The sequence below is a fragment of the Colobus angolensis genome, unplaced genomic scaffold, assembly GCF_000951035.1.
Source record: "Colobus angolensis palliatus isolate OR3802 unplaced genomic scaffold, Cang.pa_1.0 Scaffold44, whole genome shotgun sequence".
Lineage (NCBI taxonomy): Eukaryota > Metazoa > Chordata > Mammalia > Primates > Cercopithecidae > Colobus > Colobus angolensis.
In genome coordinates, this window is record NW_012117821.1 from 6,467,252 (window position 1) to 6,487,639 (window position 20,388).

General features: G+C 46.4%; 1 protein-coding gene across 2 annotated transcripts in view; it reads right to left on the minus strand.

The window, feature by feature from the left end:
- Positions 1-20,388, minus strand: part of PDCD11 (programmed cell death 11) — a 59,970-nt gene that overhangs the window by 29,017 nt on the left and 10,565 nt on the right. For both annotated transcript variants that reach the window (XM_011957353.1, XM_011957352.1), the window contains exons 6-20: positions 19,824-19,947; positions 19,132-19,313; positions 16,453-16,560; positions 12,931-13,137; positions 12,165-12,289; positions 11,925-11,985; positions 11,107-11,253; positions 9,517-9,768; positions 8,324-8,464; positions 7,607-7,801; positions 6,514-6,684; positions 4,635-4,854; positions 3,069-3,218; positions 2,548-2,663; positions 352-893 (exon numbers count right to left, since the gene is read on the minus strand). In XM_011957353.1, coding sequence (XP_011812743.1) covers positions 352-893; positions 2,548-2,663; positions 3,069-3,218; positions 4,635-4,854; positions 6,514-6,684; positions 7,607-7,801; positions 8,324-8,464; positions 9,517-9,768; positions 11,107-11,253; positions 11,925-11,985; positions 12,165-12,289; positions 12,931-13,137; positions 16,453-16,560; positions 19,132-19,313; positions 19,824-19,947 — 2,741 coding nt within the window. The remainder of the gene's footprint in view (positions 1-351; positions 894-2,547; positions 2,664-3,068; positions 3,219-4,634; positions 4,855-6,513; positions 6,685-7,606; positions 7,802-8,323; positions 8,465-9,516; positions 9,769-11,106; positions 11,254-11,924; positions 11,986-12,164; positions 12,290-12,930; positions 13,138-16,452; positions 16,561-19,131; positions 19,314-19,823; positions 19,948-20,388) is intronic.

Below are 20,388 nucleotides of genomic sequence, written 5' to 3' on the forward strand. Positions count from 1 at the left end.
GGTGAAACCCCATCTCTATTAAAAACACAAAAAGTTAGCTGGGCATGGTGGCGGGTGTCTGTAGTCCCAGCTATTTGGGAGGGTAAGACAGGAGAATGGCATGAACTTGGGAGGCGGAGCTTGCAGTGAGCCAAGATCACGCCACGGCACTCCAGTCTGGGCAATAGAGCAAGACTCCGTCTCAAAAAAAAAAAAAGAAGAATCATGCAAAACAATTCTTTGGTGAATGCCTTTTGTTAACTGAAAGAGAATCTGACTTACATGCAACTTTTTGGAGCCCGCCTACTTTCCCAGTCCTCCCTCAACAACAATCTCCCCTAGAAGTCAGGCCACCCCCGCAAGCCTCCATACTTGAATGTCTTCATGTCTCGCCCACCAATCACTCGGGCAGTGACCGTCTTCCCAACCTTCAGTTTGGCAGTAGGAGAGATGCCCTCTGGAACATCATCTAGAATGTGGGAGGCATGGATACAGCCAATGATGCCATCTTCCAGAGTCACAACCACACGGGTGGGCTTAATGGACTTGACAGTCCCTGTGACCATGTCCCCGATGGAGAGGGTGTGCTTCTTTATGGTTCCTACAGTCAGAGCTGGATCCACTTCTTCATCCTCATCAACTGTCTCAGAGTCCTTCCGGATCGGCCTCATGGTTCTCTTGGCAGCCGGCCCCTCCACAGCCAAAAGAAGGCCAGTCACTCCTGGTTCTGTGGTCTTGAGGGTTAGGGAGATACCCTGTCCCACCTGCAACTTCTCTGAGTCAAAGCGGAAGGTGTCGTTGAGGTGAGAGGTAAGGGAGAAAGCTGCCAGGTGGCCAGTCTCTACCAAGGAGGCAACAGCAAACGACTTCTCCAAGTGCTGCACAATCGCCTGGTGTTCGCTGCCTTTCCTTAGCTAGAAGAGAGAAAAGCAACCATCCCTGCTTTCCTTACACAGCATGATCACTCACTCATGGCCCCACTGGGCAGGGTATAGCTAAGGAAACCCTCTGGGGTCCCAAGGCGAGGGAACCCAAGGCTGGTCTGAGCTGGAACAGACTAGCCTTCACTCCCTGGACCTAGCTTTCTCTCCTGTACACTAAACTCATGGGGCTGCCTCTGAATTACCTTGGCTTGGTTTTGTTTTGCTTTCACCTTAAATTGCAAGACCCTATCCTAGATCTACTAAATCTGAATTTTACAAGTTATTGATATAATTCTGATGCACAGCCTTGCAACCTCTAACAGCTCTCTCAGCTTATAGACATTGTGGTTCCTGACTCTGTCCTGCAGCTCCCCATCCCCAATTTAATCACTCTTCCACCCAAGCAATGAATAGAGTCATTACTGAGAGCTTATTGTGTGCAAGGCACCTAACCTCTCTTTCCTCAAAATCCAAATTGTGCTCATGCTCTTGTATGCCCGTTTCCCTTAGGTGATAAAATGGTACAGGGTCCTGCTAGAAAACTGAATGAGAGGTTAGTATTGCTTTCTATTCTCTCTCTGTCTGTTCTAAACTCTTAACACTGTAAGCAACTAGAAATTAAGGATTGGCTGGGCGCGGTGGCTCAAGCCTGTAATCCCAGCACTTTGGGAGGCCGAGACGGGCGGATCACGAGGTCAGGAGATCGAGACCATCCTGGCTAACACGGTGAAACCCCGTCTCTACTAAAAAATACAAAAAACTAGCCGGGCGAGGTGGCGGGCGCCTGTAGTCCCAGCTACTCGGAGGCTGAGGCAAGAGAATGGCATAAACCCGGGAGGCGGAGCTTGCAGTGAGCTGAGATGCGGCCACTGCACTCCAGCCCGGGCAACAGAACGAGACTCTGTCTCAAAAAAAAAAAAAAAAAAAAAAAAAAAAAAAAAGAAATTAAGGATTGTATCTATACTGCACCATACTCTCTGCAACTAGGTGCCTAATAAGTGCTTTAGACAATAACCAAATATATTCATCACCTAGAGAAAAATAATAATTTTGAGATTTCCCTCAAACCCATTCTTATGTCACACAAAAGTGTCCAGGAGACAAGGCAGATGAGGGTGTGGACGCACGGCCTGGAGGTCTGAACTGCCCACAGACATGCTGCTCGGCTCATGCCTAACTTACTCTAAAAAAATAAGTTTCCAACATTTTCAGCTTTTATTTCAAATAAAAATCCAAATTCTGCCCTCTCTTAAAATTCAAGCAGCAGTAGCCCCAGATATTCCCACCCGACAGCAATTGGGCAGGACTGAACAGTCTCAGCCCCATGCGGGCTGGGCATGCACTCCCCAGCTTATCAGAGTCCCAGGCCAGCCACTCCCTACCCACACAGCCAGCTCCATTCCTGCACTATTTATTTGTTTGGCCCTAAAGATAGAGTGCCCATGTAACTTATCACCAGAACCAGAATAGAAATCAGCACTATAAACCACACCAGGACGAGAGGTCTAAACCAGGGGTGTCCTGGATCCATCCAGACATAGGGCCCTCGCTACAGGCATCTGAGTTGGAATTCCCGAACTGGAAGTGTGGGGTTGAAGGGTGCATCATGTGAAACCACGAAAATGGAAGTCAGAAGCAAGCTTACCTTTTTAGCTTTTCTATTCACCAAGTCCTGGAGAAGGGAAACGTGCACTTCCAACTTCAAAAGATCAACATTTAAGATCACAACCTTCTTTTTCTGCCCAGATTCCACCTCCTGCCCTGCAGTGCAGAACCACAGTGTGATTATCCTTCTGGAACAGGGTGAAGGGAGAGCAGCACCTCTCACGTGTAGCTGCTACCCCTTAGATCCAAGAAAGCAGAGAGGACACACGTCCTGGGTCCATGCGGGCCATAATTAGGGAAACCAAGGGTCTATCGCCCATAGTTCAAGTTCAGGTGGGCCTTAATTTACGTAACCTAATATATAAAAATCTAGATTTACCCAATTGTAACAATTAAAGGATTCGTACCTAAGCTTTTGCATTCACTCAAGGTAGGCATGCCAAAAATCTCTACTGAATCAACTCATCTACCCTAAGTATTTAGAAATTCTATATCCAGGAGAGGGAGCAATGGGCAAAGGGTCCTCCCACCAACCACAATGGGTAAGACAGAAGCACTCACCTGCACGATGGTATCTGCTGGCTCTCAGGACCAGGTCGGGCACCGGACCCCCACTGAATACTACAGAGCCATCTTCCAACACCTCCTGCACCACTAGGTCAAGGAACATTCCTGGGGTCATCTCAGCCAGCGTCTGGATCAACACAGAGTCTGCCAGAGACCCGAAGGAAACACGGATTAGTACCATGAAACAACACTCTCACTGTTCTTTTCCTCTGGCAGTGTGCTGTCACCACGGAGGACAGTGGAGCACTGGAACCACTGACAAGGTAAAATCACTTTTTGCAAAAATGTTCGGTATCCACGAAAACTCTTGTCACAGGCAGACAGACCTAAGCCCCTTGCTAATCCTACCTGACCATAATTCATGGGAGTAGCCAACAAATACCAGGAAAATAGGCTTTCCTTCGGTTTCTGAATTTTCACTGTCCCCTCTCAAGCCTCCTGCTATGAAATTCCGTTAAAGTTACAACAATCCAGGCCGGGCGCAGTGGCTCAAGCCTGTAATCCCAGCACTTTGGGAGGCCGAGACGGGTGGATCACGAGGTCAGGAGATCGAGACCATCCTGGCCTACACGGTGAAACCCCGTCTCTACTAAAAAATACAAAAAACTAGCCGGGCGAGATGGCGGGCGCCTGTAGTCCCAGCTACTCGGGAGGCTGAGGCAGGAGAATGGCGTAAACCCGGGAGGCAGAGCTTGCAGTGAGCCGAGATTGCGCCACTGCACTCCAGCCTGGGCGACAGAGCGAGACTCCGTCTCAAAAAAAAAAAAAAAAAAAAAAGTTACAACAATCCCACACAATGGTTCAAAGTCTAAGAGGGTCAGAATAATAGCCCCTTACAAAGCCTGGCAGGTCCCAGTTCCATTTCATCTGCTGAATAAAGGAATGAAAAGTGAAAAGGTGAGTGAATTCACAACAAATGCAAATATAAAGCCACAGAACTAAGAGAAACTTTGACTCTGGACTGGCAGTGGGGAGAAGGGGACATCTAGGATGCTCGTAATGACCTTTATCTTAAAGGGGTGTAATATAAACATTGATTAAGCTGCACATGTAGTAACTATGCACTATGGTCGGGCGCAGCGGCTCACACCTGTAATCCCAGCACTTTGGGAGGCCAGGGCGGGTGGATCACGTGAGGTCAGGACTTCAAGACCAGCCTGGCCAACATGGCGAAACCCTGTCTTCTCTAAAAATACAAAAATTAGCCAGGCATGGTGGCGGGTGCCTGTAATCCCAGCTATTCCAGAGGCTGAGGAAGGAAAACCGCTTGAACCTGGGAGGTAGAAGTTGCAGTGAGCCAAGATCATACCACCGCACCCCAGCCCAGGTGACAGAGTGAGACTCGGCCTCAATAATAATAATAATAATAATAATAATGATAATAATAATAATAATAATTATGCACTTTATGCAGGTCATACTTCCATTAAAAAAAAAAAGTTAACCAAAAAAATTTTTTCTTATGTTCTGGGAAGCCCAGCAACTCACCTAACAACAGGTGTAATTTACAACACATACCCCCACCCCTGGCCCGCCTCCCCTGCCCCACAGGTGCCCCACCTCGGTTGCTCATGAGGCTGCGCACACCCTGCAGCTCCTCCAGGCACTGACTCAGGAGGAGGAGGCTGGTGGTGGCCAAGTCCCCCAGAGCACAGTCCGACAGCCGCAGTGACAGCAGCATTCGCTGCTTCTCCTCATCCACATTGGTCACCTTTGCTGCTACTGTTTGGCCCTCAACAAAGTGGTCACTTGTGGAGGTTACAAATTTATCACTCATGATCTGAAGAGAAGAACAGGGAGGAGACGAGAAGAGGAAAGGTCTTCATTAAGACAACCCACTTGATGTCCCCAGAAAGGGAGATGTGAGTTGGGGAAATGGGGCCCAGGAAGCTCCCCCAAGCCCTCTCTGAACACAGCTCTACTCCCCTTCCATAAAAACAAAGCTTCCGGATTGGCTGGGAGCAGTGGCTCATGCCTGTAATCCCAGCACTCTGGGAGGCTGAGGCGAGTGAATCACGAGGTCAGGAGTTCCAGACCAGCCTGACCAACATGCTGAAACCCCAACTCTATTAATAATACAAAAATTAGCCAGGAGTGGTGGCACGCACCAGCAATCCCAGCTACTTGGGAGGCTAGGGCAGGAGAATCACTTGAATCCGGGAGGCAGACATTGCAGTGAGCCGAGATTGCACCACTGCACTCCAGCCTGGGCGACAGAGTGAGACTCCATCTCAAAAAAAAAAACAAAAAACAAAAAACAAACAAACAAAAAAACCAGAGCCTCCAGGAGAGGGCACTCAGGCAAGAAGGCACATTCACGGCAGGCCAGGCAGACACCAGGGCTGTCCTCACCCCTAACAACCCACGGGAACCCTCTGCCCCTCACTGGGCTTGTTTCAGGGGCCCTCCCCTCTGCTACCATTTTTAAAATGTTTCTAGCAGGGGATGCAAATGAGATTTTCCCAGGCAAAACACCAGGGAGACAGGCCTACAGAGGGGAAGAAATACTGATGAATGATCTGCGGCAGCAATCAGCTGCACGCCATTTGCTCGACTGTCTTCCATGACTCTGGTGAGTCCCATCCCCGCCCAGGCCCCGGCTGACATGCCAGGCACACCAGGAGGCTCCGCTAGGGGACTGCTGGGATTGTTCCCATCTGAAAAGTGCAGGACTCAGTGACATGGGGGTGGGGGGGGGTAATAATTTCAAGGACATTCTGGTCCCTCAACACCTGAAAAACCTCAGAAGTCTGCAAAACCTGTACTCAGTAGCTCAGGATGATCAATTTCCCTGTCTAAATGTGCCGAGAATAAAAACAAGTGCAGTTATCTTCACACTGGAGACCAAGGCCTTCAATGTGTAGTGCGGAGTGGGAAAGGAGTTCCTTCCTCCAGATGGTCACACAGCTGGGCAAGAGGAACACGGGCCAAAAGCTCAGCTGCACTCACCCCTCCCAGGTGCCTTTACGTCACACACACCTTAAGTGGTGCCCCTGAAAATCTTTCAAAAGAGTAAAGTATCCTTGGCCGGGTGCGGTAGCTCACACCTGTAATCACAGCACTTTGGGAGGCCAAGGTGGGTGGATCACTTAAGGTCGGGAGTTCAAGACCAGCCTGGCCAACATGGTAAAACCCTGTCTCTACCATTAAAAAAAAAAAGCTGGGCATGTTGGTGGGTGCCTGTAATACCAGCTACTTGGAAGGCTGAAGCAGGAAAATCGCTTGAACCCAGGAGGCGGAGGTTACAGTGAGCAGAGATCACACCACTGCAATCCAGCCTGGGAGACAGAACGACACTGTCTCAAAAAAATAATAAATAAATAAGAAGAAGAAGAATGAAATAAAAAAAATGAAAAAAAGAATATTCCTCCCCACCTGCCCTCAGGTTCTGTGACCTTGTATTTCTCCTCAAAGCCCTTGTACATAGAGTTGAACTTACAGCTTTTGGGGCCAGTCCGCTAAGACCTGAGGGGAACTGTATGAACACGCCATAGTCCTTGATGCTCTTCACAAAACCAATGAGCAGCATTCCAGGATGGATTTCTGAGAAGTTCTTGGGATCCTGGCCACCTTCTACTGTGGAGACCAAGGCTGGCTTCCTGCAAAGAAGCTAGTGGTACTTCATCAAGGAATGTTCCAGAAAGGGCAGAAAGGTCCGTCTCTCCCATCTCCTTTCTCCACAGAGAAAGACAGAACCGCAGGCTGACCTCTGCTCCTACAGCAATTCTCTAAGTGTGCAGACCAGCAGCATCAACATTGCCTGAAACCTGGGAGAAATTCAAGTTCTCAAGCACCACCCAGACCTACTGAATTAGAAACTTTGGTGTGGCTCAGCCATCTGCATGGCCCAACTGCACACTACAGCTGAGAATCACGGTTTTATTCCATTCCCGATTCACTAATCTGCAGATTACTACAGAAGACCAAAAAGGGATGGCTCATCTCCCTGGTCTGACAGCTGGATCAGCCATCACACAATCCTCTACTACTCCCTCTTCACATTGATGAACTTATTTTTCCTCCTCTGCCCGTTTTTACTCCAAGGAGAATGAACTTTACCTTCTGTGAGCAGAAGCTCCTTCAAAGCACCTACGCAAAGACCAAAGGGAATATTCCTGAGCCTATAGCCCTGGTGGGAGAAGGCACACAGTGAAAAAAAAAGAGGAAAGGGGGACAGACGCCACCGTATTAATTGTTCTAATCCAAGGGGCAAGCACTGAAAGCCCCCAAAAAACTAGATGTGCTCCCGAGCAGCCCACTGGGCCTCCTTCTCCAGCCCCCTAGAGTCCCCCTCTATGATCTTTCAGGCTACTCCGCCCTGACCAACGGCATCTGCCGGCAGCACTTACTCAGGCCTGCTCTTACTTTCCACAGCACAGGCTTCGTCAATGGTTTGGTTTTGTGGAGGTATTTCTGAGGTCAAATAGCTGTCTTTTCCCCATGAGGTTTCTAACTAATTTCCCCAGAATTTCCCATCCAAGTGCCCATGGCCCCCCACCTTCCTCTGTTCCACAGATACCAGTCAAGGATACAACATGCCCCTCGCTCTGGCTCAGACATAGGACTCGGTGAAGGATGTCACCTGCCTGGAGCCAATGATGTAACAATGGGCCGTTGGCAACGTGGTCTGACAGATGAGATGTGGGGAGGAAAGCACGGATGTTGTGCGGCAGGACAGCCACCTTCAGCCCATCTTTGGTCTTCTCTAAAACCTTCACATCTACCAACTACCCAAGGAAGAGAAAGACAAAAATAGAACTTGCCATGAACAGAGAACAACCTGGTCTGGATCAGGCAGGGCTTGGAGGCATCAAACTCCGACACCAAGGATCTCTAAGAGGCAGCTTTCTTCCAAACACAACCCACCACCCCAACCACCCAGCATGCATGCACGTGCACATGCATGAGGACTCATGTGTGGACCCGTCACACTCCTCTCTCAAGTCCCTCCACAGAGCCCCAGGAAAGCCAGAACTGCAGGCTGGCCCTAGGGACCCAAGAGGAAAGAGGTCAGCAGCCCACTGCTGAAGAGCCTCACTGTAACAGGACTTTCATGGACAGCTTCCATTTGTTCTGACACACAGGAAGGAATGCATATGAGGTCCTCTCTCAAGAACCCCTCTAGCCCCAAAATCTTATCGAGCTACCTCTATCTTTTCGCTTCATGGGTTCCAATACACCAAGTGTTAGCGGTGCCCTGCTCTCTGCCACTGTAACATAAAATAGCTTGTCCAGAAAAGTCCAGGTACCTGCCCAATGTTAATGGCTTTTCCTTTCTTCTGACTGTGTCCTGCAGGCTCTTTCTTTGGCTCTGGATCACTCAACAGCTTGAAGGATAAGAGCATCCTCTCTTTGGATGGCTCACAGTTCAACACGGCAACCTTCACCACCTGGCGAGAAACCACACAGGCTTGGCCAACTCCTCCCAGTAGACCTTGCAGGCCCTGCAGCATGCCCTCCACTAGTGCTGCAGAGGCCTTGAGAGATCTACCAAGCCTTTGGATCAGATGAGAAGGCAGTGAAAAGAAGAAATGCACTGAGAACTACACAATCTCCCAGGGCAGGCTTTGGGATAAACAGAAGACATAAATAACTTTTTTTGTACCATCCAAGTCTTAAAAATTATTTTTCTTTCTGAGGTGATGGAGATGCTAATTACCCTGGTTTGATCATTACACATTGTAAGCATGTATTGAAATATCACATGGTGGCCAGGCTTAGTGGCTCAGGCCTGTAATTCCAGCACTTTGAAAGGCCAAGGCGGCTGACTGCTTGAAGCCAGGAGTTCGAGACCAGCCTGGCCAAAATGGCGAAATCCCATCTCTACTAAAACTACAAAAATTAGCTGGGTGTGCCGGCACATGCCTGTAGTCCCAGCTACTTGGGAGGCTGAAGCTCGAGAATCGCTTGAGCCTGGGAGGTGGAGGTTGCAGTGAGCTGAGATCGCGCCACTGCACTCCAGCCTGGGTGACAGAGGGAAACTCTGTCTTGAAAAAAATAAAAAAGAAAAGAAAAAAAAAGAAATATCACATTGTACCCCATAAATATGTACAATTACTATCTATCCATTTAAAGTCGTTTAAAGGAATAAAAAAGTGTTTTTCCTAGTGATACCAAGACTCACTAGTTTTACAGCACTGCCCCCGTGTGGTGACAGTGACCTCACAACAATCTCTGATACGAGAGGCACAGGTTTATCACAGGTCAAGACTGACCTCTTCCATGCATGCCTGAGACCCATCAGCTTGTCAGCTTCTGCTGAACCCGCCAAGGCTTTCTCCCTGTTCTGTTCCCGTCTCCTCCATTTAGCCGGCTCATACTCACTGCCCCATGTGTTCTCTTCCTCAGCCTCCTAAAGGCAGCCCTACTACTTACTGCTCCTTCATATTTGTGTTTGTGGGGTCACCAAGGGTAGAGGGGACCTGTCTAGGGGAAAGGTTACCTGGCCAGTGTAAAAAACTCTCTCCGGGTCAGGGATATACTCGGTACTGAGCTCATGCTTGGGCACTAGTCCCTGCACATTGTTGTAGAACTTCACAATGCAGCCATAGTCCTTGACCCTGATGATGAAGCCATGTGTCTGCAGACCAGGCTTGGCATCGGCATAGCAGGTAATGACAGGTAGTTTGGACTCAACCAGGGTTTTTTTCAGGGTCATCATCAGCTTCTTGGCTTCAGGGTCACAAAGCAAAACCTAGGGGAAGGACATAGGCTGTCAAGTTATCTGTCACCATGAGAGCCACTGAGCTGGTCTCTGCAACCTCTTAAACCCAAAAGCCATGGGGCCATTCCCCAAGAACCTGCTATAGCTTTTCCTCTAATCAACTCAGTGGCAGATTCTTCTTGCTTCCTGCTGTATGACAATCTGGAGCATACAAATCACTATTTCAAATGTAATTGCTCCCATAAATTGCTGCACACTACCCTCTCCTGACCATGAAGCAACATTCACGGCACCTCTGTGGAGTCTTGGTTACACTAACTTCTACACCATCTTGGTTCCTTCCTAGTGGGCTTTGCATCTAGTCTAACAGAACCAATGATGAACCAATTTACCACCTTAGTACTGCTGTTTATTAGCTATCAAATAAGATGGAGATGCAACTGTCTTTCACCCCCTCAGAAGGTCATCTCCTTAAAGACAGAAAAACTCTAAGTTTAACTCTTGATCCCACTACTATAAAATTTTGCACCAATGGGCAATCATTACCTCTGCTGAGTCAATAATGATGAAATAAAATGAATACAGGAAAATCTGACATGCTGAGTGCCTGCTCATGGAGCACTCCGTGTGCATCATCATACTGAAGCTTCACAACCCTATGAGGCTTTCCTTGGGATTCAAGCCTTTGTTGTAACTCACCCATGTTTTGGCAGCTTTGCTAGGGCTATTTCTGTGCCTGGAACACACCCTTTGCTCTCCCCAACCTCCCAAATCCTACCTATCCTTTCTAGTTCAAGTGCTACCTCTGCCAGAAATCTAGAAAACATTATTGTCATACAGAGCTGGACATTCAAAAACTGGTTCTGCCGTTTATTAGCTGTGTGACTCTGGGCAAGACAGTTGGCTTTCCTAAGCTTTAATTTTTCCACCTGCAAAATGAAAATAGCAGTACTTAATTGTTAGGGTTGTTTCAAGGATTAAATGAAATAATGCCTGTCACATGCCTAGCATAGAAACTGGCACAGAATACCTGTTAGTGGCAGTCGCTATTGATAACGTCAACAATTCTGGCTGCTCCAGCCCACCCTCGCCTCCCCTATCTCAGGTGTGACCACAGCACACCACCTGCACCAAGCCACATGGCAAAAGATCACAGGCTGGTTTGCTCTCTCTTCATGTATGAATATTTTAACTCCCAATTATACTACACAAAACAGGGACTCACTTTTCTCTTCCCAACGCCAGGTACAGCACTAGACACACTACAGACAGTACACACTCACTTTGTGGAAAAAGGCAGAAACTTCAGTTGAGAACTGCTCTCTTCCCATCTAGCCAAAATCCCAAGAGACCCTTCAGGAGGCTCACCCGGCACTTGACCTCATCCCCAATGTGGTACTTCTTCTCTGGATTCTTCATCAAGATGTCAGCCAGGTGCATGGGAGGTACCAGGCCCCTCATCTGCTCGCCCACCTTCACCAGCATCCCATATGACTTTATGGTTAGCACTACGCCCTAGAGAGTCCAAAGATAAGCTGCCTCAATGCCTCAAGAATGGCTTTTCCCCCACCTCTTACAAGGCATGTCATACCTCCCCTTCACAGCCACCTTCCTGGGCTAACTGTGCCTGTTATTCCAGATGGCATATGGGTGAAGCACACACCCCACCCTGAGCTGGATTATTTCATCAGCTTTATTTGTGGGAGCCTTCACATCTTTCTGTGTGAGCATGTGCTTTCTGTGTGCCTTAAAATACATTCCCCAAAGAAAGGGACTATGTCAAGCTGTCCTAAGGAATAAACTCTACATATAAAGGGAGCTGCTCGATTAGAACCAAATGGTTGGAGAGGACAGGTATCTGGAACTGGCTTCTCACTAATAACCCAGGTAGCTCAATAATCACAGGACTAATTTTTGATCTGGTCTACTAACTACCATAAAATCCCAAATCCCAGCATTTATGATCTATTGCCTTTGTGTAGCTGGGTGGTGCTAGTAAGATCTTACCTTGAAATTAATTACGAGTTACCCAAAGAAAAAGAAAGAAATTCTAGTCAGCAGGCAAAGGTAAGGAACATGACATTCAATATGTTAACATGAGGACTAATGAGCTGACAGTCACCTGTATGTGAACTAAAGAACGCCTGAAACTAAGGGAGTACCTAATTATATGCTTGAGGTCTTACCTTTACCACTGCCCCAGGTTCGATGTCATGATATCTAAGGTACTGAGCTTCAATAATAGATCTAGGACAAAGAGAAAACACAGAATTAAATAAACTAGGGCAGAGGTTGCCTAAAATTCAGGGCTACCACAGTCACGCTGGCAAGAAAGAAAACCCTCCCCAAGCACAGCCAGGAGAAACGGAATATGAACATGTATAGGTGCACATCTCTACACCTCTACCTGTTAATGACAGACTTACGTTCGTAGAGAGAGCAAGGCCAGTTCATCCATTTGGCTATAGTCAATAATTCTACACTTGTGAGTGTTCCCTGGCTTGAAGGCCTCAGGATTGAAGACATTCTTAGAATCCGAGAGATGGCTGAGCTGCAAAGTACCAAGTGATTGAGGACAAGCCAGAGACAATAAGTCTGAGCCAATGAGAACTTACAGCCCATAGAGAGGACTCAACACTGATCATGTACCATAAAAACAGTACTTTGATTGCCTGGTTAAGTAATTCTTCACACTAAAAAACTGCTCTTTATCATCACAGAATTTCAGGAAGGTCAGAGAAGTCCAGAACGTAGGTCAGTCAACTGTGCCTAGTGCCTGTTTTTGTAAATAGAAGTTGTATTGGAATACAGCCATCCGTTCATTTACGTATTGTCTATGGCTGCTTTCAAGCCATAACAACAGCGTTGAACAATTAGGACAGAGACCACAGGGCTCACAGCCTAAAGTATTTATGACCTAGCCCTTTAAGAAAATCTCTGCTGGGCCCTGGTCTGGATCCTAACTCATCCTTACACTTAACCATTAACCAAGTATCAGATATGGCAAGCTGGTTCTAAGGCATCCTAACACAGTCAATAGACATTGTTCTAATCACTATGAACAGGAATTAGACTGCAATATCCAGAAATTCTAAACCAGCATCAAGGGATGAAAGCAGCAGAAATGGCCCCCTGTGCTCCAAAAGTCCTTCCAGTGATAAGATCCCTGACCAAACAAAGAGGCCTCCTTACCCGGGCATACGCCAGAATCCCATCCTTCAGCCTGAAGGTGGCCCCAGCCTTTTTGAAAAAGCCCTGGACAGGAACATCATCCAGCACCGCTCCAAGGTTCTGGCAAGAGAGTCGGGTGAGTGGGCGTCCAGGCTGTAGGAAGATGGGGCGCAGGCTCAGGCGCACAACTCTGGTTCGAGGATGGACGCAGAGGATGCAAGCCCTCACCTAGACAAAAGGAAAGGCAGGGTGAGCAGGAGGAGGCACACAGGAGCACCCTAGAGCAGACCTTCCAGGCATCAAGCCTCTCCACATGCTAACCAGGTATGTGAGTACTCACATCCTTAGTATGTAAGTACTCACATCCTTAGTATGTAAGTACTCAAACTGGCTTCCATACTCAAGCAGCATGCAACAAAGTCAAAATGTCCCATAGGGACCATGTCTGACTAAATCAAAGCTTACTCAAGCCAGGTATAGTGGCTCACACTGATAATCCCAGCACTTTGGGATACTGAGGCAGGTGGATCACTTGAGCTCAGGAGTTAGAGACCAGCCTGCACACATAGTGAAACCCTATCTCAACAAAAAATACAAAAATTAGGCCGGGGATCATGGCTCATGCCTGTAATCCCAGCATTTTGGGAGTCTGAGGTAGGCAGATCACTTGAGATCAGGAGTTTGAGATAGCCTAGCCAACATGGCGAAACCTCATCGCTAGTTTTAAAAAACAAGAAGTTAGGCTGGAAACGGTGGCTCATGCCTGTAACCCGAGCTCTTTGGGAGGCCGATGCAGGCAGATCACGAGGTCAGGAGATCAAGGCCATCCTGGCTAACACAGTGAAACCCCGTCTGTACTAAAAATACAAAAAAAAAAAAAACCAGCAGTGAGCTGGATGTGGTGGCACGTGCCTGTAATCCCAGCTACTCAAAAGGCTGAAGCAGGAGAATTGCTTGAACCCAGGAGGCGGAGGCTGCAGTGAGCTGAGATAGCGCCGCCACTGCACTCCAGCCTGGGCGACAGAGCAAGACTCTGTCTCAAAAAAAAAAAAAAAAAAAAGCTGGACATGGTGGCACGTACCTGTACTTCCAGCTACTCAGGAGGCTGAGGCACAAGAATCACTTGAAATGGGAGGCAGACGTTGTAGTGAGCCAAGACTGTGCCACTGCACTCCAGCCTGGGTGACGAAGTGAGACTTAGTCTCAAAAAAAAAAGAAAAAAAAAAAATTAGCCAAGCACGGTGGCGTGCACCATTTGGGAGGCTGAAGCAGGAGAATCACCTGAGTGAGCCCAGGAGGTCAAGGCTGCAATGAGTGATCATCATGCCACTGCACTCCAGCCTGGGTGACAGAGTGAGACCCTGTCTCAAAAAATAATAATAAAATAAATACATAAAAATTAGCAGGAAAGTTTACTCAAGGCTGGAAAACTATGTACCAGGTGTCCCCTCAACACCAAGGAGCTCATATATCTGTAATACAACAGAAACCATGTACTGGTGTCACTACATCCAAGGCTCCTCTGAAACTAACAGAAAAAGCCTGATTTCTTCATGACATTAAAACATGTAAAATGTCTCAATTCCACACACGAATGATTATAGGGAGAAAAAAATTACTAAAAAGAGGTTTAGGAAAATATTAACAGTATTATCACTAGGTAGTATAAAACCCTAGTTTCACTTAAAAAAAAAATTTCTCAGCTAGTTGCAGTAGCTCAAGCCTATAATCCCAGCACTTTAGGAGGCCTAGGCAGGAGGATCATTTGAGCCTAGGTGTTTAAGACCAGCCTGGGCAACACAGCGAGACCCCATCTCTACAAAAAATAGAAAAAAATTAGCTGGCCGTGGTGGCATGCATCTGTAGTCCCAGCTACTCAGGAGGCTGAGGTGGGAGGATTGCCAGAACCCGGGAGGTTGAGGTTGCAATTAACCGTGATCGTGCCATTGTACTACACTCTGGACAATAGTGTGTGACCTTGTCTCGAAAAATAAATAAATAAATAAATTCTCTATAGCATACATTACTATTTAAAAAAGAAAAGAAATCATTTTAGAATTCTAAAAAATTCTGAATAACATATATTAGGATTTTCTTCCCAAATATCCATGTTCATTGTAGAAAACTTGAATATTTAAATATAAGCGGAGCCAGGTGTTGTGGCTCATACCTGTAATCCCAGCACTTCGGGAGGCAAAGGTGGGGGACTCCTTGAGCCCAGGAGTTCAAAACCATCCTGGGCAACATAGTGAGACCTTGCCTCTACAATTTTTTTTTTTTGAGACAGAGTCTTGCTCTGTTGCCCAGGCTGGGGTGCAGTGATGCAATCTCAACTCACTGCAACCTCTGCCTCCCGGGTTCAAGCAATTCTCCTGCCTCAGTCTCCTGAGTAGCTGGGACTACAGGTACACACCACCAGGTCTGGCTAATTTTTTTTTATTATTTTTAGTACAGACAGGGTTTCACCATGTGGGCCAGGCTGGTTTTGAACTCCTGACCTTGTGATTGTCCCGCCTTGGCCTACCAAAGTGCTGGGATTATAGGCGTGAGCCACCACGCCTGGCCTACAAATTTTTTTTTAATTAGCCAGGCATCGTAGCACGCATCTGTGGTCCCAACTACTCTGAGGACTGAGATGGGAGGATCAATTGAGCCCAGGAGATTGAAGCTGCAGTGAGCCGTGTTTGCGCTACTGCACTCCAGCCTGGGTGACAGAGTGAGACCCTGTCTAAAAAAAAAAGAAAAGAAAAGAACAGAACAGAAAAATCACCCAGAGTTCATCACTATTAACACCTGATTGCATAATCTTCCAGTATCTTAACCAGAGGTACTTTTAAAAATATTTTTTCAAAATTGGATCTATACTACTCATAGAACTTTTAAAATCACCTTTTGCTGTTTAAACGTATCTTATTCTCCTATGTTAAATATTCTTCTAAACAACTTTAAATTAGAAAAACAAAAAATTAGTAATACCAAAGGAAAAAAAAAATCAAACTACATGGAAGACTATGAAGTAAAAATTAAAAGTTGCCTTCTTTTCTACCTGCTCCTTCTCTAATTTCAGTTCAGCCCCTGGGAGTTTCTTACTTTATTTCCATAACTTTTTTTTTTTTTTTTTTAACGGAGTCTTGCTCTGTAGCCCAAGCTGGAGTGCAGTGGCAAACGATCTTGGCTCACTGCAACCTCTTCCTCCTGGGTTCAAGCGATTCTCCTGCTTCAGCCTCCTGAGTAGCTGGGACTACAGGTGCGAGCCACCATGCCCAGCCAATTTTTGTATTTTTAGTAGAGACGGGGTTTCACCATGTTGGCCAGGCTGGTCTTGAACTCCTGACCTTAAATGATCTGCCCACCTCGCCTCCCAAAGTGTTGGGATTACAAGCTTATGAGCCACCCCGTCTGGCCTCCATTAACACTTTTCTCATCTCCTCTCCGCACACCTGCATGCATGCAGTCCTAGGTCCTCCCTGTAGCTAGCTGTGATACTGGACAGCAAATGGACCACAACTGGAATCAAGAAAATACAGGTTCAACATTTCTTACTGCCTGATTTGAGAAATATGTTCCAGCTTTCTTGGGATCCAGGTGCATAAAATCAACCACGCCCGTGAAGAATGTGAGGAAGTTTAGTGTAAGGCCAAATGGAGTCACCTAGAAATAAACAGAACAAGTCATGAAAAAAAGTTCTTTGAAAGAACCAGGAATGTGAGACACAGCTCACGGTAAACACTCAATGCCACATTATCCCTAACTGTGTCTCTCTCCTCCCCCAGCTAACTCTTATCAATCTTTTCTTCCTATAAAGCTAACTGGCAGAACAATTCCTGCACTGGCTGTTTCCTTCTTAGTAGGCTCACCTCCCTTCCAGCTAAGAGAGGACATCAATCCTCCCACTCTCGGGGAGTCCTCCATGGAGTGGAAGGAGCTTTGTACATGTATCCTTGGGGAACTGCCAGCCTGACAACTGGAATAGATTGTTACTTACATACCTGCCCAGTATAGGAAGGTAAAACTCAAAGGCTTGCAAAAGGGAGATACTGACCACAAGCAAGCCAAGTCACTCTACAGAGTCAACAAAAAGCTAAAAGTGACAATCCCCTCAAAAGATAGTGATGAGGGAGATGAATGAAATCAGAGAACTAAGTTCTCTCTCTTACCTCCCGGCAAAATACGAAACCTATTCTCTGGGAAAACTGTTACCAGAATCAAAAAACAGGAAAAGTGCAAATTCTGAAAATGTCAATTAAATTCTAAATATCACGTAAATATCCAGCCCCTTTCTCGTACTCATTCTCAGGCAGCCAGGCTTAGACCCTCTTGGGTGGAGATTGTCAGATCATTTCTAGAGAAATCTAACATGCCAGAGAAGACCTATAACAATCACATTATGAGGTTGTCCAGATTAAATCTGCTAGTCCTGTTCCTGACAGGAAAGTTAAATAGTCACCAAGAAGCTGGGCGCGGTGGCTCCTGCCTATAATCCTAGCACTCTGGGAGGCTGAGGCAGGTGGATCACCTGAGCTCAGGAGTTTGAGACCAGCCTGGCCAACACAGTGAAACCCTGTTTCTACAAAAATACAAAAATTAGCTGGGCGTGGTGGTGGATGCCTGTAGTCCCAGCTACTCAGGAGGCTAACGCAGGAGAATCACTTGAACCTGGATGGTGGAGGTTGCAATGAGCTCAGAACATGCCACCGCACTCCAGCCGGGTGACAGAGCAAGACTCTGTCTCAAAAAAAATAATTATTATAAAAATTATAAAAATTAAAAAAACAGTCAACAATCCCACACAGGCACACAGACTTGCTCATAGTTTTTTAGCACCTCACTCATAATACGGCAATCTAAACAAAAACTTCCTAGAGAATTGGAAGTTAAAGTTGAGAGGCTCTCCCAGGATGCTTCTGGATAATGTGCCACACTAAAACGAGGAAGTAAACCAAAAAGAAGAACACATGGGACCAAAGAAGGCTCCAATAGAGATAGAGGAGAGAGCAGAAGGGAAGTCCTAGGATACTGGCTATTGCAGGAGCCTTACAGAGCAACTAGTCCATCCTAGAGCAGGAGGACATCAAAAAGGGTTCTAGGTGGGAGGAAAAAGAAACCAGTAGTTTACTTAAAGGGTTTGAAAGCATGCAGAATTGTAGCGAGGTGAAAATAAGTTGAGGGTATAGGAAAAAATATTGATAGGAAAAGAATTTCACAAATGACAAAAACAAAGATGACTGCCACCTCCAAGAGAAAAAAAGCTGTTCAAGAAGGTCATAGTAGGCCAGGTGTGGTGGTTCACACCTGTAATTACAGCATTTGGGGAGGCCCAGACAGGTGGATCACTTGAGGTCAGGAGTTTGACACCAACCTAGCCAACATGGTGAAACCCTGTCTCTACTAAAAATACAAAAATCAGCCAGGTGTGGTAGTGCATGCTTGTAGTCCCAGCTACTTGGGAGGTTGAGGCAGGGGGATCGCTTGAACCTGGGAGGCAGAGGCTGCAGTGACCTAAGATCGTGCCACTGCATGCCAGCCTGAGCAACAGGGCGAGACTCTGTCTCAAAAAAAAAAAAGGAAAGTCATGCTAGTATGCTGGGCGAGGTCACTCACACTTGTAATCCCAGCACTTTGGGAGGCCAGGATGGGAGGATCACTTGAGCTCAGGAGTTCAACACCAGCCTGGGCAACATAGTGAGACTTTATCTCTATAAAATATATATATTTTAATGAAAAAAAGAGAGACCTAAATGATTTCTAGCTTGATAAAAAGTTAAAACTCAATGCCTAAGATTGAAAAATCAAGAGATACCAGTAGAAGCTTATTACTCAAAAACATGGAGAGAAATTTTAAAATATAAGCTAAAAGAGTTAAAGATGGGGGTTATGACGGATAAATTCTTCATTATAAACCTTTTAATTCCATTTGACCCTTTAGATCAGCACCATCCAACAGAAATACAATGCTAGCCACACATGTAATTTTAAGTTTTCTGGCAATCACATTTTAGAAACTACAAAGAAACAAAAGACATTTTAGTATAGTTTTTTTAACCTAATATATCCAACATATTATCATTTCAACATGTGGCACTGGCCACATCTGAAGTGCTCAATGGGCATAAGTGACTAGTGACTACCCTTATCAGACAGTAGTTTTAGACCATATGCATGTAATATTTTAAAAAGAATTATTTTTGTTTTAAAAAGTAGTAGTAGCAATGAACAGCTTACCTTCTGCACCTGAGCTTTGACCACCAGTCCTGGTAGTAAGTTATTAAGGGTCCAGCTCTGCTCTTCAGTAGCAATGGCAGTAGAAACCTCTGAGTGACCAACAGACAGACTAACAACACCTCCGTTGCCTTTCACCTTTTCAACGATGCAGTTCAGGTACTGACCCACCTTTAGTTTAGCACCTGAAAGCCCAGATCCAGACCCCAAAAGAAAAAATGCCTCTATGAGAAGGACTTTTAACATGGGCCCAAGTAATACCTGAAGAGACCCATGGCCTACCTGCCCAATTAGTATCGATTACTCCCCACATTCCCAATCTCTAAGGTGCCAACTACAAGAAGGAAATGAAGTTATCCTAATTGATCTGGAATTCAATTACCATACAAAAATATGAACATCTCAACAAGCCAGGAGATGGCTGGTTCAGAAGCCATGGGGGACCAAATTGCAGTGGAATCTTCCAGGTGAGAAAAACTGACACTGTTCCATCAGATCTTAGTGAGATCCTACCACTCGTTGGCCCTTCATACATCTTTCCTTTCCTATTAACTAGGATTAAGTGCTGGTTTAACCAAAGCCACAGCACCTTCAGGGGCACCATTCTGTCACGTTACTCATCAAAATGGCACTTAAATATAATCCCCACATGTACCACCTCACCACCAGGTATTGGCCCCTTTTCTTGCCCTCACCTTTGTTCTTCTGTCTGATGTACTCCTGGGCTTTCAGCAGTGGCAGAAAAGCTCTGGTCCCATCAACACCAATGTCCACTAAGTAGCCATGGTCTTCCAGGCTGGATACGGTACCTGTAAGTAGCTGGGGAAGAGAAAGTAGTCCCAAAAGTTCCAATTCAAAGGTAACGGGACACACAACAAACGTCCAAACTTGAATGTTCCTGTCACTAAGCTCCCACTCTGCCACTATCCCACCCCCACGTTTAACTTTAAGCCACAATCTCACTAGACAGCAGACATCAAATTCAATACTCCCAGGCTTGAAGGATCTGACGGTTGCCAGGCAATGAGTAATGTTTAACACAGCTGAATGATGGAACAATATAGAAGAATCTCTTGCCTCGAGTGCTTTCAAAAGATAGCAGACTTTCGGCCGGGCACGGTGGCTCACGCCTGTAATCCCAGCATTTTGGAAGGCTAAGGCAGACAGATCACTTGAGGTCAGGAGTTTGAGACCAGCCTGGCCAACATGGTGAAATTCTGTCTCTATTAAAAATACAAACATTAGCCAGGCATGGTACCT